This window comes from Penicillium riverlandense (genome assembly GCF_028828495.1).
Source record: "Penicillium riverlandense strain IBT 135883 chromosome Unknown utg000001l_segment0_segment0, whole genome shotgun sequence".
In the NCBI taxonomy this organism is placed as follows: domain Eukaryota; kingdom Fungi; phylum Ascomycota; class Eurotiomycetes; order Eurotiales; family Aspergillaceae; genus Penicillium; species Penicillium riverlandense.
Window position 1 is genome coordinate 692,066 of NW_026643194.1, and position 14,320 is coordinate 706,385.

The 14,320-nt window shown below is 55.0% G+C and overlaps 5 protein-coding genes across 5 annotated transcripts; 2 read left to right on the top strand and 3 right to left on the bottom strand.

Moving 5' to 3' along the window:
• Positions 1 to 393: 393 nt before the first annotated feature.
• Positions 394 to 5,845, top strand: N7474_000289 (uncharacterized protein; the record flags this gene model as incomplete). Its single annotated transcript, XM_057191704.1, has 3 exons — positions 394 to 1,798; positions 1,854 to 4,605; positions 4,660 to 5,845. The coding sequence occupies 3 exons, from the start codon at positions 394 to 396 to the stop codon at positions 5,843 to 5,845; spliced, it is 5,343 nt and encodes a 1,780-aa protein (XP_057056657.1).
• A 400-nt stretch (positions 5,846 to 6,245) lies between these two features.
• On the bottom strand, positions 6,246 to 7,475 carry N7474_000290 (1-aminocyclopropane-1-carboxylate deaminase/D-cysteine desulfhydrase; the record flags this gene model as incomplete). Its single annotated transcript, XM_057191705.1, has 1 exon — positions 6,246 to 7,475. The coding sequence occupies one exon, from the start codon at positions 7,473 to 7,475 to the stop codon at positions 6,246 to 6,248; it is 1,230 nt and encodes a 409-aa protein (XP_057056658.1).
• A 119-nt stretch (positions 7,476 to 7,594) lies between these two features.
• Positions 7,595 to 9,001, top strand: N7474_000291 (putative exopolyphosphatase; the record flags this gene model as incomplete). Its single annotated transcript, XM_057191706.1, has 1 exon — positions 7,595 to 9,001. The coding sequence occupies one exon, from the start codon at positions 7,595 to 7,597 to the stop codon at positions 8,999 to 9,001; it is 1,407 nt and encodes a 468-aa protein (XP_057056659.1).
• Positions 9,002 to 9,341: 340 nt separating this feature from the next.
• Positions 9,342 to 12,293, bottom strand: N7474_000292 (putative SH3 domain protein (Cyk3); the record flags this gene model as incomplete). The annotated part of the gene is made up of 1 exon (XM_057191707.1): positions 9,342 to 12,293. The coding sequence occupies one exon, from the start codon at positions 12,291 to 12,293 to the stop codon at positions 9,342 to 9,344; it is 2,952 nt and encodes a 983-aa protein (XP_057056660.1).
• A 197-nt stretch (positions 12,294 to 12,490) lies between these two features.
• On the bottom strand, positions 12,491 to 13,084 carry N7474_000293 (uncharacterized protein; the record flags this gene model as incomplete). The annotated part of the gene is made up of 1 exon (XM_057191708.1): positions 12,491 to 13,084. One exon carries the CDS (start codon positions 13,082 to 13,084, stop codon positions 12,491 to 12,493), a length of 594 nt encoding a protein of 197 aa, XP_057056661.1.
• Positions 13,085 to 14,320: the final 1,236 nt, after the last annotated feature.

Genomic DNA, 14,320 nt, shown 5'->3' on the forward strand with positions numbered 1-14,320 from the left:
AAAATCGTCACGTATGGTACAGCCCACAGCCAATGGGAAGGAAAGATACCCCAGAAGCCCATCTAGTATCTTTCCTTTCTTTCTCATCCTCGTTTCCTCCTCCTCCCCCAAGGCCAACTCGGGTCGATACCTCCATCGAGCATCTCTCTCTCTCTCTCCATCCATTCTTTCTCCTTTGGTCATCCTCTTCCTGCATTCCTTCTCCTCGGTCCTTGACTACCTCATCCCGCCCTTCATATCGGCATCGCAGGGCGCCCAGACCCGCCCTTCCATCCGATTTCTCGATTTCCCTTCTCAATGCGCATGTCGCATTGTGCACACCGCCCCTTCTCGGCTTGATACACCGCGTGCCATCTGATTTGTACATCCACTTCTTCCGTGTGCTCCTCCGAGATGGTGGCCCCGGTCTCTGCCGGAGCATCCACGGCGGCCCAGTCCAAGCCGGGTCGGTCTTCCAGCACCCACCCATCGCACTCTCACAATGTACCCTTGAGCGCTCGCAGATCAGCTCCCCTGGACCTATCGACTGTTGAGCGGCGTGGGCAGCCCAATACTCCGCGCGAACCGTCCAAACGTGTACGCCCGCACGGCTTGCCCGAGGCCCCGACTTTTCGCCCAACAGAGGAGGAATTCAAGGACCCGGTAGCATACATCCAGAAGATTGCTCCCGAGGGCAAGAAATATGGTATTTGCAGAGTGGTACCGCCAGAGAACTGGCAACCGCCCTTTGCAATCGACACAGAGGTTCGTTTCTGTTCTATCCTAGTGGACATGGAGCTGCCCGGCTTTTCTTCCAACTCTTCCATGAGCTGGTTTGATTATTCTCAAATTTGTTCATTGCTGACCTTGTCCTTTGTTTCTCTACAGCGTTTTCACTTCAAGACCCGTCGACAGGAGCTCAACTCAGTCGAAGGAGGTATGGCCCCGCGTCCAGCTGTTTTTGCTGCCGGTGGAGCCACTCCGCAGCCTAATTCTGACCCGAACTCCCACGCAGGAAACCGCGCCAACATGAACTACACCGATCAACTTGCCATGTTTCACAAGCAACACGGGACGAACTACAGCCGGCTCCCTAGCGTCGATAAGCGCCCACTGGATCTCTACAAGTTGAAAAAGGCCGTCGAGGTTCGTGGTGGCTTCGAGCAGGTCTGTAAGACCAAGAAATGGGCGGAAATCGGCCGTGACCTCGGATACAGCGGCAAAATCATGTCCTCCTTATCGACCTCCCTCAAGAACTCCTACCAGCGATATCTGCAGCCGTATGAGGAGTGGCTGCGCGTTGCCAAGCCTGGCGTGCAGCAGCAGTTGGAGCAAGAACAGGGTGGACCGTATACCCCGTCTCCGCGCCAGTCGCCAATGACCAAGAAGTCTGTAGCGGAAGAGAACGGAACCCCTTCGAAGACACGCCCCGGAACCCCAACGCCGCGTCCGAGTGCAGGTCCAAATACTCCGATGGAGAAGTCACCGGAAAAACCTACCCCCTCCGTCGAGCCGACACCGCCGACCCGACCGACGTCAGGATTCACATCGGTAAATTCTGGCGTCGGTGGCTTTACCGCCGTCAATCACTCTCCATCTTTTGTGTCTGTGAATAACGGTCCCACAATCAAGCGTGAGACCGAGAACGGAGTCTCGACTCCCGGCAGTGTAGCCGAGCATCCATCCATCTCAACGCCAATTCCTAATGGCCAGGCAGGGCAACCCGCCAAGCGTGCCATTAGCCATGATAGTGCGTCTCAGGCGGAAAACGGCGATGCTGATGGAGGAAACGGACGGCGCAGCAAGCGTTTAAAGAAAGGTACTTACCCCTTGTTCTCTGTTTAAGCAAGCTTCATCTAACTCCTGTTCCCTAGATGAGGCACCACCGACGGTTTCGGGGTCTCATATGTCCGTTCTTCGTCCAGCTGGACCCAAACGCAAGGATGGCCCTCGTCGAACCGGAGATAGATGTGAAACATGTGGCAAGTCCGACAATCGCTCTGCGATTCTTGTATGCGATAATTGTGAGCTTGGCTATCACAAAACGTGCTTGGATCCCTCGACGACAACAGGCCCCGAGCAGGACTGGCATTGTCCGAAGTGCCTGGTTGGAAACGGAGAATTCGGATTCGAAGACGGAGGCGTCTATTCTCTCAAGCAATTCCAAGAGAAGGCCAACGACTTCAAGAAGAAGTATTTCGCCTCGAAGATGCCGTTCGATCCCGTGCTCAACACGCACCGCCGCGAGACCGAAGACGACGTGGAGGCCGAATTCTGGAAGCTCGTGGTGGACTTGCACGAGACCGTGGAAGTGGAATATGGCGCAGACATCCACTCGACTACTCATGGCAGTGGCTTTCCGACCATTGAACGGAATCCACTTGACCCGCATTCGTCTGATCCCTGGAATTTGAACGTTCTTCCTTTTTACGGGGATTCGCTTTTCCGTCACATCAAGTCCGATGTCTCTGGTATGACGGTGCCTTGGGTCTATGTCGGAATGTGTTTCTCGACCTTTTGCTGGCACAACGAGGATCACTATGCCTATTCGGCCAACTACCAGCACTTCGGCGCAACCAAAACCTGGTATGGAATTCCCGGAGCCGATGCCGAGGCGTTCGAAAGAGCCATGAAAGAGGCCGTCCCGGAGCTGTTCGAAGGTCAGCCCGATCTTCTCTTCCAGCTGGTAACCTTGATGCCGCCGGACAAGCTGCGCAAGGCTGGTGTCAACGTCTATGCGATAGATCAGAGAGCCGGCCAGTTTGTCCTCACGTTCCCTCAGGCATACCATGCCGGGTTCAACCACGGATTCAACTTCAACGAGGCCGTCAACTTTGCCCCTGCAGACTGGGAACCATGGGGAGCGATGGGTGTCGAACGGCTGCAGTCCTTCCGCAAGCACCCGTGCTTCTCCCATGATGAGCTTCTACTCACGGCGGCTGCTCGGGATACATCCATCACCACCGCCAAGTGGCTGGCCCCTGCTCTCGAACGGACCACCACCAGAGAGCTAAGCGACCGCGCAGCGTTCATAGCCCGTCACAGGGAGGTCGCACCCCATAACTGTACCCTTGGCACTGACTCCCCAACTGGTGATTGTCAGCTCACGTTTTTGGTCGAGGAGAAAGACCTCCCCGAGGAGGATTACCAGTGCCAGTACTGCAAGGCTTACACTTATCTCACCCAGTTCCGCTGTCACAAGTCAGACAAGACCCTCTGCTTGTTGCATGTGGAGACCTATGACTGTTGCGGTGAATCCTTCCCGCAGAAGCTACTTGGACCAGGCCATACCTTACGCTATCGTCTACCCGATGACGCATTGAAGGAGCTAGTCCAGAAGGTGCAGGAGCGCTCCAAAATCCCGGAACTATGGAACGAAAAGCTCGACAGGACCCTGGAGGACGAACCAAAGCCACAGCTGAAGTCCCTTCATAACTTACTCAGTGAAGGTGAGAAAATCCCATACCACCTGCCTGGCCTCCAAGATCTTGCGGCCTTCGTCCAGCGTTGCGATAAGTGGGTTGAAGAAGCCAACAACTACATTACCCGGAAGCAGCAGAACCGGAGGAAAAACGAGAAAGCATGGCGCAGAGGCAGTACCAAGGCCGCGCAGCTGGACGATCGGGATCGCGAAGTCCGCAGAGTGGAACACATATACGCCCTTCTGGCAGAGGCTGATAAACTTTCCTTCGACTGTCCACAGATGGCGGCTCTGGAAGAGAAGACCCGCGAGATCGAGAAATTCCGCAAGGACGTTAACGCTGCTCTGATGAACCCGCATCTCCGATCGAGCCAGGAAATCGAGGAGTTGGTCGAATCTGGCCGCAACTTCAACGTGGACATCCCGGAAGTGGAGCACCTGGAACGGATTGTGCGCCAAATTAAATGGACCGATGAGGCGCGGCAGAGACGAGACAAGCACCTAACCCTCAAGGACTGCCATGAGATAGTCTCCAATGGAGAACAGTTGGGACTTTCCGACAGCAACGAACTTCTGCGTCATTTCCAAGAGCTCCGCCGTCATGGTGAGGCATGGGAGGCTAAGGCCCAAGAACTGATGGCCGTCGATGCTGTCCACTACCAGCAGTTGGAGGCGCTCTCGGCCCAGGCTTCCCGTTTCCCAGTCTCCCCGGAGACTTTGGCCTCTGTGGAGGCCATCCTGACCAAGCAACGCGAGGCCCAGAAGCGGATCCAGGACCTCTATGAACGCAGCAAGGACTCCAACATGAAAAACCGCCCAAAGTATAAGGAAGTCCGTGAGCTCACAGAGTCCTTGGAACAGTTAAACAGTCGACCCATCGGGGCGATTGATTTGGAGCGCGAACAGAAGCGCCACGAGGACTGGATGCGGAAAGGCAAGAAGCTGTTTGGCAAGGCCAATGCTCCTCTTCATATCTTAAAGTCGCATATGGAGTATGTCGACAAGCGGAATGTTTATTGTTTCGACCTGCAGGATAGCTATCGCCCCCCTGTGGAACCTTCGTCGCGGCACAATACCCCAGACGGTTTACTTGAGAACCCGACCACCAACATGTTTGGTCCGAAATCGGAGAAAGGAGACGTTTTCTGCATTTGCAGACACAAAGAGTCAGGAATGATGATTGAATGTGAAGTCTGCCACGAGTGGTGAGTCTGGTTTATTTCTCCCTGCGGGAACATAATGACTGACCTGGGATACAGGTACCACGGTAAATGTTTGAAGATTGCTCGAGGCAAGGTCAAGGAATTCGACAAGTACACCTGTCCCATCTGCGACTGGAGGCAGAAGATCCCGCGCGATGCAGCACGTCCCAAACTGGAAGATCTTCAGGACTGGCAGGCGGAGATCGCGGGTCTGCCTTTCCAGCCTGATGAAGAGGAAGTGCTGGACAGCATCGTCAGCCACGCAAGTGCATTCCGCGATTTCCTGCAGGCCTTCACCAATGCTACTTGCACGACTACCGAGGAGGTTCCTACCTTGATCTTCTACCTGCGGAAGATCGAGGGCGCTGAGGTGCTTTTGGCCTACGAGACAAACTTCTTCCGGCAAGAGATACATAAATGGGCGCCTGTTGCCCCAGAGCCGCCACCAATTCTGGAGCAATCATTGTCGACACGGAAGCCGCGTCCAACTAAGCAGCAAAAGATCATGGCCCAGTTGGGCATTGACCGTCCCGAAGATCTTCCGGAGCATCTTCGTCCGAAGATTACCAACTCCGCCAAACGCAAGTCGGTCGATACCCAGGCGGCACGACCGGCATCTTTGCAGCCAGCCCCGACACCGACAACCGAGAGCAGCGCTCCACCGGAACCGACCACCGCCGGGCCTACCCTGACGCCCATGTCGGAGTCCAACAATGCGTCCTACCCTTTCTCTGCCAACTACTCTCTGCCGGCCAGTGATTCCACCCCGGCGTTTGCTCCTGGGACGTCTTCTGCATTTTTACCTCATGCAGACGCCAATTCTCCCTCATTCCTTCCGCGGTCACCCACCCCGCACCAGCGGGGCTTGGATACTTCGTTATTCAGCCCACCACGCTTCAATCGGGATGCAACGAGCGGCCCTTCGGGTGTCGATGTTGATAGCAACATGCCGTTCGTGAGCAGCAGTCCTCGCCAGAACCTCGATGATGTCTTTGCGGATCTAACAAACCAGGATCCGGAGCTTGAGCCCGAGGCGGGGCCTCCCCAGGCGGATCAGCCTGACCCGGAGCCGTTGGAGAACACTCATGCCGCCGACGCTCTTGAGGCTATGGATGTCAGCAACGGGAGCAGCCGCGCCGGGTCGGTCCACGAGGATGTTCCCAGCGGGGGCAATGCTCAGAGTACGACCAATGGCGAGAACGAAGCCACCACCACCACTGCCACCACCCAAGCAGAACCCTGAGTTACTATTTTATATTTCTCTTCTTTACTCCCCTGCCCGTCTTCTGTATTGTTATTCCTACTGCTTTTGGTGTCTTTTTTTCTCTACTTGAAATCCGGAGTCTTATCGGAGAGGAGAGGTCTCTGTGGTCAATCGAGTCCGGGGAGTTCTTTGTTTCCTTCCCAATGTACTTTTCCTGATGCTTGTTTCCTATATGAGATGTGTGGCCTTTTGATTTTCTGCTTTTCTTGTTATACCAACCCAAGTTCTGTGATGACTGTGACCTGAGGCAGATGCTGGATTCGCTCTACTTGTTTTGTTCTTGCTCGTCGAACAACCCATGTAATACTAGTTGAATGCAGCTATTCCTATTCGTTATATCGTCCATCCAATTGACCAAGTATGTGCAGAGGGCAGATGGTTAGATTACATCCGCATACGCCCCCAGGGCAGCCTGTCCACCCGTATGAATAAACAAGACATTCACCTCGTCCGAGTGATGCCCGTTCCGCCGAGCGTCCGCCACCACTTCTCCCTGCTGGACCCAATGCAGCATCCCGCGAGCTACTTTCGCCGTGTACACCGGGTCCAGAATCACTCCCTCCGTTCGGGCCATGGTTTCTAGTGCCTCGCGCGCCTCCGCATCCAGCACCCCGTACCCAGTGCCCACGAACCGATCGTCCAGCCGCACATCCTCCACCCCCAGATCTGTCTCGGGATCCAGTCCGATCAGTGCCCCCGCGCGGCGTGCAAAGGCGAGTACCCGCGCTTCGTGGTATGGTTTGGGATTTGTAGGCGAATTGAGCACGCCGATGATTTGTCGCGGCGGTGCTGCATTTGCAGTAGTAGTAGCTGAAGAAGAAGACGCAGTCGACGAAGATGACGTCCGCATCTTCTCGTACAGTTTAAACCCGGCTACCAGCCCGCCAACAGTACTCCCACTCCCGCACGCCACAAACACATAATCGAACCGTCCTGATCCGCCAAGCCGCAGCTCCTTTTCCTGAACCGCGATCTCCATCGCCGCGCGCGCATACCCCAGTCCACCGAGCGCGTGCATGCTCGCACCACCGGGGATCCAGTAGGGTCGTTGTCCGCGGGCGCGCAATGCATCTAGCACGGGTCTTGCATCACGCGATAGTGGATCGCCCTCGTCGAGGACACGCACCTCGGCGCCGAGCATGCGGTTTATCTGCACATTGCCGCTGCGCAGGAAGGCGTCTGGGTCTCTGGCGTTGCGGAACCCAGCGCCTGTTCCTTTTTGGAGCAGGACTAGAGCGTTTAGACCGAGTTGCCGGGCGAGCGCCGAGACTTGGACCGTGTGGTTGCTTTGGACGGCGCCCTCTGTTACTAGGGTTGTAGCGGCGCCGGGGCTGGGTGTGGGTGTCTCTGCGTGCTCATGGTCATGGTGCTGCGGTGAGACAGAGAGAATATCGGGGATAATGTATTCGAGTTTGCGGTATTTGTTGCCCGCGCAGGCGAGTGGTGAGGATTGGTCTTCGCGTTTAGCGAAGAGGGCCAGACGCGGGGTTGTGCTGGTTGCGCGTTGAGAGGTGCGCGGGAGGGAATGAATAGGCGAGGAATGGTTGTAGAGCAGTGGGTAGCGAGGGATCTGGGCGAAGATCTCCGGCAGCACGACTGCCATGATCATACTACGTGTAGTGAAGTGGTTTGTAACTCCAGAGATGAGATGATGTCAGTCAACTTCCCCCCAACTCCAACTCCAACTCCAACTCCAACCCCAAAACACCTCCTCCACGTCCTTCGGCCATGCGCAGCCTGCTTCAATTCCTGCGCCACGCCCGCCAATCGCACCTCCAGTTCCTCGCCGGCACTGCGTCCTCGCCCGTGTACGTGATTGGCAATGCCTCCGCAGACCTCGACTCGATCATCTCCGCCATCGTCTACTCCTACTGCGCCGACAATCGTCTTCCCACTACCTCGCCGCGCCCACATGTCCCGCTCGTGAATCTTCCGACTATCCCTTCCGGGCCTGAACTGTACCGTCTACGACCGGAGTTTGTGACTGCCCTGTGGCTGTCCACGCAATTCCCTGCCTTGCGCCCAGAAGAACGGTTTGAGGAGACGCCCGAGTCCGCGGGGGCACTGCTGCGCGAGCATATCGTTACAGTCGCGGACTTTGTGCAAACACTCAAGGATACCCAACATGTGGAGACACCACTTGTCGCAGACGCGACGTTAGTTGATTGGAATGCGATGCCGCTCCGTTTAGACACGGAAGTAGGCCGCGGAGCTCTGAATGGTCTGCGACAAGTGGAGTTTTGCACCCTGGGGTGTATTGATCATCATGTAGACGAGGACTTTATGCCTCGCGCTGACGCACTCCCGGCTGGCCAGCCGCTGGTTATCCACCCAGGGCCTGGGTCATGCGCCTCCCTTGTTGCAAACGAGTTGGAACGGCGAGGTCTATGGGCTGGGGACGCAGATGAATTTGCGCAGGTTGCCCAACTGGCTCTGGCTGCTGTGGTCATCGACACCTCGAACCTCACCGCCGAAGGCAAAGTGACCGGCGTCGATGTCCAAGCTGTGGAACTGCTCCGGCGGCTGGTTGAGTCTCGTATCTTGAAGGATGCTACCGCGGAGGCGAAATGGGACGTGGGGGCATTTTACAGGAGCGTCCTTGACACGAAGCAGAACAGTCTGGATCTCCTTACACTGGACGAGATTCTGGATCGTGATTTCAAGGACTGGACTGAGACAGCGCAGTCGTCGGGAGAGCGCGTCAAGCTTGGTTTCTGTTCATCTGTCAAGTCAATACCGTGGATTATTCGAAAGGCTGGCGGGTCAGACAAGTTCCTGGATGCCATTCGTTCCTTTGCTGTGGCACAGGATAGGCAGTTGGATGTGGTCATCATCATGACCGCTTTCACAACTGGGAACGACCGCTTTTGTCGAGAGCTTTTTATCTGTTCGGTGAATGACAACGGTACAGCTGTCGAGGGAGCCAAGAGGTTTGTTTCTCAGGCAGCGGAGCAGCTCGGGCTGGTTGATTGGTCGCTGCTGGATGGTGACATTGGTCCCGTGGTGACAGATGGTCTCCGGGACGAGCTTAATGGGGACTCTCCTTTCTGGAGAGGATTATGGGTGCAGACTAATGTGGCGGCAAGTCGAAAGCAGGTTGCGCCGCTGCTTCGCACCGCAATGGCGAATCTCTAGAAACACAGAGTTAAATAGAGACGACGTTGCTCTCTTCGGTGTGACAAGGCATATCTACAACTGGCCAACTTAGAATACGAAAATGCAGATTTTATTTCTCTCAAAATGCTTATTTATTATGTCTCCATCCACCAAGGGTTGAATGGCAGAATGCAATGGATGCAGGACCCCAAGCCAGCCGAGCTGATGCAAATGCCCATAGAATGAAACAAGAAAGATATGGTCAAACAGAGACGAGAGCCCCAGCTAAATCAAACCAAGATATGCAGAAGAAGAAGGAAATGAAATGCAGGGGAAGGAAAATGCTCAGTGCCAACTCCAAGATTAAACACATCAAAAATTAGTTACACTCCCACTCGCAGAAGACGCACCAACGCGCGACTCGGTCTGCGAGCACGAGTCCGCGCCAGACGCCGCGCTCGCCGATCTTGATGACAGTCTCCCAGACACTGCCCTCGCCATTGGCGTCGCTCATGGAAGTGCCGCCAGTATCAAGGCTGCTGATCATATGCTCAGCTTTACGGGTGAGGCGTAGAATCTTCCCAGAGGGAGACTGGATTGCCAGTTTCGCTGGCTTTTCTCGACCGGAACCGGATTTTGCGGACGAGATAGCCGAGGTTGACGCAGAAAACTCGTTTGAGCCGCTCGAGATTGTAGATGCGCCGGCAGTGCTGGAAACCATGCTGAGGGCACTTGACGGGCGCGTAAATATGGATGGCGAAGTTCGGCCGTTGGATACGAACTCATTATCTTTAGAGGGAGGGGGAGGCGGACCGGACGAAGGATGTTGGCGAACGGCAAAGACAAAGGTATTATTGACGGCCAGCCGGGAACATTGAGGTTGCATGATGTAAAGATCATGCCGCTGGGCATGAGGCGTGGGATGGCGCAAGACAAATTCGTATGGTGGGTTCTCTCCGGTGTGGAAGATTGGAAGGGCCAGTGCCAATGGATGAGGAATATCGCGGCTGGAATGCATGAGCCCCTTCTTGCCAGCATATACCTTCAGTACACCCTGACCCTCATCGCCTGGGAGCACAGCCTTGACAGTAATCCGCTTTTGGCCGCCGTACCAGTCCGGCTGGACTAGCGCTCGTTTGCGCACAATGTCACCACTCTCGAAGAAATCACCATCGGCATCGCAAGCGAATGCAGGTGACTCGACTTCAGCCGCGCATTCAACATCTGCGGGGACCACAAGACGGATCTGCATTACCTCCAATCCCTCCAGGCGGATCAGACTGGTATCGTAATCCGGAAATTGGGCGTTCAGTTTGAAGAATGGAGGGCAGACGGTTGGAAGAGCCAACAGGACGTCTGGTGATATTGGAGGACAGATATGTTGTGCTTCCGGGTACATAGGTACATGGGTGTAGCAGATCTCAAGCGGTCGTGCCAGGAAGTACCAGCTCTCAGCCACTGCGGAATTGTTGGTGACGAATTTGGTCCTTACAGGGTTTGTCGGGTTAGCGAGCGCACAATCCATGAAGCGCCATTCGCCATCGACAAGAACCGCATTCCACCAGTGGTTAGGACGTGAGAGACTGTCCAGGTCCAGGGTGTCTCCGGGAGTCTTGAGGAATCCATGGATTGTCTCTGAGTGAAGACCAACAGCGGCGCACATCTCATTGACAAGCAGAGCAATCTCTTGCGGATTACCGCGTTTGGCCTGCAGAAGTCTTTTCAGGTCAACATCTAGACCATCAACGGGCTCCTCCCAGGCAATCTTCTCGCTGACCCAAGTGAAGATTGCACGCAACCGTTGCACATCACTCTTGTAGGGACGGCAAATGTATCCCTGGGCCAAACTCATCGGATTCGTCATGGGTGGAAGACTGTTCACGAAGCGGGCACTCTTGTCAACGAGGCCAAGGTTTGGCGCGTTGAAATTCGTGGGCTCACTGATGGGTAGTCCATCAATGCTTTCATCACCTTCCGCGGTCTCACCGAGTTCCTCTACCGCATAGATCACCGGATGATCAAGCATCTGGCATCGCTCAGCCCGCTCAATCCGCTCATTCCGGCTGGGAGAAGAGGCACGGTTGACATCTCGGCGGACCTGAACCCAGTCAACAGGATTGTTTGCAGGTACTGTATCTCGGGTCGTGTCCTTGCTGGACTGGGACATGAGGAGAGGCGACACTGCACCAGCCAATCTGTTCCCTTTCGTTGGGGACTGTGACCGATCGCTATAGCCAACAGAAATGCTGCTCCTCGCGCTTGCTGCTCCAGTTTTGGCAGATTCAAGAATCTTCTTGAAGAAGCCCTGTTTCTTGCCCTTCGGGGTGGAAAGGCCGCCAAAGACGCCAGAAGGCTCCCCTGCATCTGTATCTGCCGATGACCATGGGATGGCCGAAGATGCGCCCTGCCGGGATGTGTTATGGCTGGAATGATACGAGATGCCCGTCAAGGGTGTTTCTGGTCGCTTTCCAGCATCGCTGAACCCCCGGGACCGGATGGAGTCCATAGCTGTATTTGGCCGGTCACCAAAATTCCGTCTTGCAAAGCTGCCGGCACTGGTCGCACTGAAGCCTCCAGCAGATGGGCCGCTCATCAGACTTTGACTTGTTTTGTCTGTACTGACCGTCATGCTGGTGCCAATACTTTGCACGCCACTGGAAGAATCCGTGGTTGTCGATTTGTAGGTAAAGGTTCGGCTAAGGTTGTCTCCTCTCAAGTCCTGTCCGGATTTTTGAGCTCTCAGACGCGGGTATTGTGCCGGAATGGAATTGTGCCGAGGATGATAGGTAGCGTGCTTGGGTGGAGGTGGGGGAGGAGCATCTTCATCCTCAGGCGGCCTGTTTTGGTCTTCTAACTGACGGAGACGGCTTTCCATCCTCTGGACATAGTTGTTCAGTTGAGGTGGGCCCTCCATGTAATTGTCTTGTGTGGCGATGCTATTGCGATGCATAAGCCCGTCATTGTACTGGTCTTTATTCCCATCAAACCCTAGTGATGTCACAGGTCGGCCCTTGTCGTCTGATTGTTTTCCTCCACGCATTTCATCATACGCATCGGGCGACCAAGGGTTGTTGAACATAGGTGGGGGAGAGGGAGACGGGGCTTGTCGCGGCATGCCCATATCTTGCAAAGAGGTCATGACATCCTCCATTGCGTCGCGAAGCGGGGATGGGGTGTTTCCATTGACATCTGATTGTTCGGATTTCGCTGAGTGCATCGAAAGGGCTGCTGGTGATGGCGTGCGAGAGAATGTCACATAGCGGTCATTCATCATCAAAGGCGTGGGCGAAGGGGCCAATGACCGAGGTGATGGCTGCCGAGAAGGGTGCATTGGTGGCTGAGGAGAATGTGATCCTGATCGAGCAGAGTGTAATGGAGGCTGCGGAGAGGGCGAGGGTGCGCGACTCACTGCGACCCGATGCGGCGGCGGTGGGGGTGGAGGAGGCGAGTCTTCTTCAGGCTCCTGTAGTGCCAAAGGCGAGACTTCGCGCGAAGAAGGGCGAGAAGAAGACGTGCTGTGTCTCGGCATCATGGCGGATGATTCCTCAGGCTCTTGCGAAGAACGGGGTGAGAGGGGAGAAGCACCACGTGAGGAGGGACGCGATACAGGCGACGTTCGGGACAAGGAGCCTTGATTCTTGACTTGGGATGCATGGGTACGAAGCGGTTTGACGCTTCGCGGAACAGAGCCATCTCGGGGGGCGTTTGTGGAATATTGCTTGTAACAGTTGAGGTTGTCCCATTGCGGGCCAGTTGGGACGAGGGGGCAACGGCCTCTCTATGGGCCTGGAAGGGCTTCCGGAACACTGTTTTCTGTTTCTTGGGGGCCGCCGTAGGATTGTTGATAGGAGATGTGGTTGCTTGAACCATTGGGCTGGCAGACCGACTAACGGGGACAAAGTCCTCGCTGAGGAGCTCGACGAAGTTGGATGGGAAGAGCCCAACCGCACGCCTGTCTCGGCGCAGACGGCCCATCCACCATTGTCCGTCGCCTGCATTCAAACATTCAATCAAGTCGCCCTCCACAAAGCCCAGGTCGCGTGTCGTCTCTCCGCCCCATGAGTACACCGCTCGGCACCAGCATGGGAAGCGCAGTGGCAACTGCGGCGAGGTGGCCGCCATGGCGACCAGCGGAGACCCGTAGCCGTCCAGAGGAGATCTGTGTTAAGGTCGGAGATAGTCTTCAATTGGCGAAACAAAGATGAACCGCCGATATGATAGAGTCTGACGTAGACCGAGTTGGGAGGAAAACGGGGTTCGGGTTTGAGTCGCAAGGTGCGCAGGAATTAACAAAGTTGCATGAATCTCACGCAATCGTTATGCTGAGCAATCAAAGACACAGAAAGAGCGACAGGGAGCGACAGAGGGGGTGCCTGGGTTGGCTGGGTGGACAAGGCAGAGAGCTGGGAGTAGATGGCAGTGAAGACGGTGAGAGCGAGTGGTGTGTTTACATGTCGCCCAAACAGGACTAGCGCCGGCGTCGCCTATCGATAAGCTTAAAGGCGGCCTGAGCTTCACTTGAGGGAGATGATGAACTTCATTTCTACTACTAATTAAGTTTTTTCTGGAGGGTTTCTCTCGCACAGATTGACTACATTTATTGCATTGAGTCTTTTGTCTCCCCAGCCAATTCATTGGGCTGATGCAATCGCCATCTCCCTCTGCCGCCATGGCAACCGTCGGCGGCAACATCACAAACACAGACATCGGGGGCTAGCTGAATCCACACCGCATCACCTTATTGAAATATATATAGAACTATGGGTTTCTAGTATTCATTTTTATTGGGTCAGTATTCCATGGGGCTTCCACGATACTCGGCTGCACATCAGTTCCCACCATGCTCATAATCGGAACCCTCAAGAACCATCATTGTGAGCCACCGACCCGGCTTGCTTGAGATTACTACTCGGGTGGAAAATCAGGGATATCTGGCATTCCATGCTAGGAATGCCGGTCAACCTCAAACAAAAACAACACTCCGAATACGGAAATCTAGTTCTACCTCCTTGCATGACAACAGGAACAACAACTACACGGCAGGGGCAGAACATGTTGTGGTCCAGCTTCCTTAGCATTCCAGGGCCCGCGAGACTGACAGGACCGCGGCCATAGAGAGGCATTTGACCAATAATGCAAATTTGTCAAGCAGGAGAAAACAAGGTCATGTTTCCCCTAGTTTTGTCAAATATGCAAGCAAACATACTTTCGGGCATTTAAGGCACTTCCGTGGATAGGGCCATGGACATAAGTGCCGGTTGGCATTGGAGGCAATTGTATAATACCATTCCTTATAAAAATACCTTCCTACTCCCACACTTGACATGGAATATTTTTCCAGCCTGTAGACGCCACGCC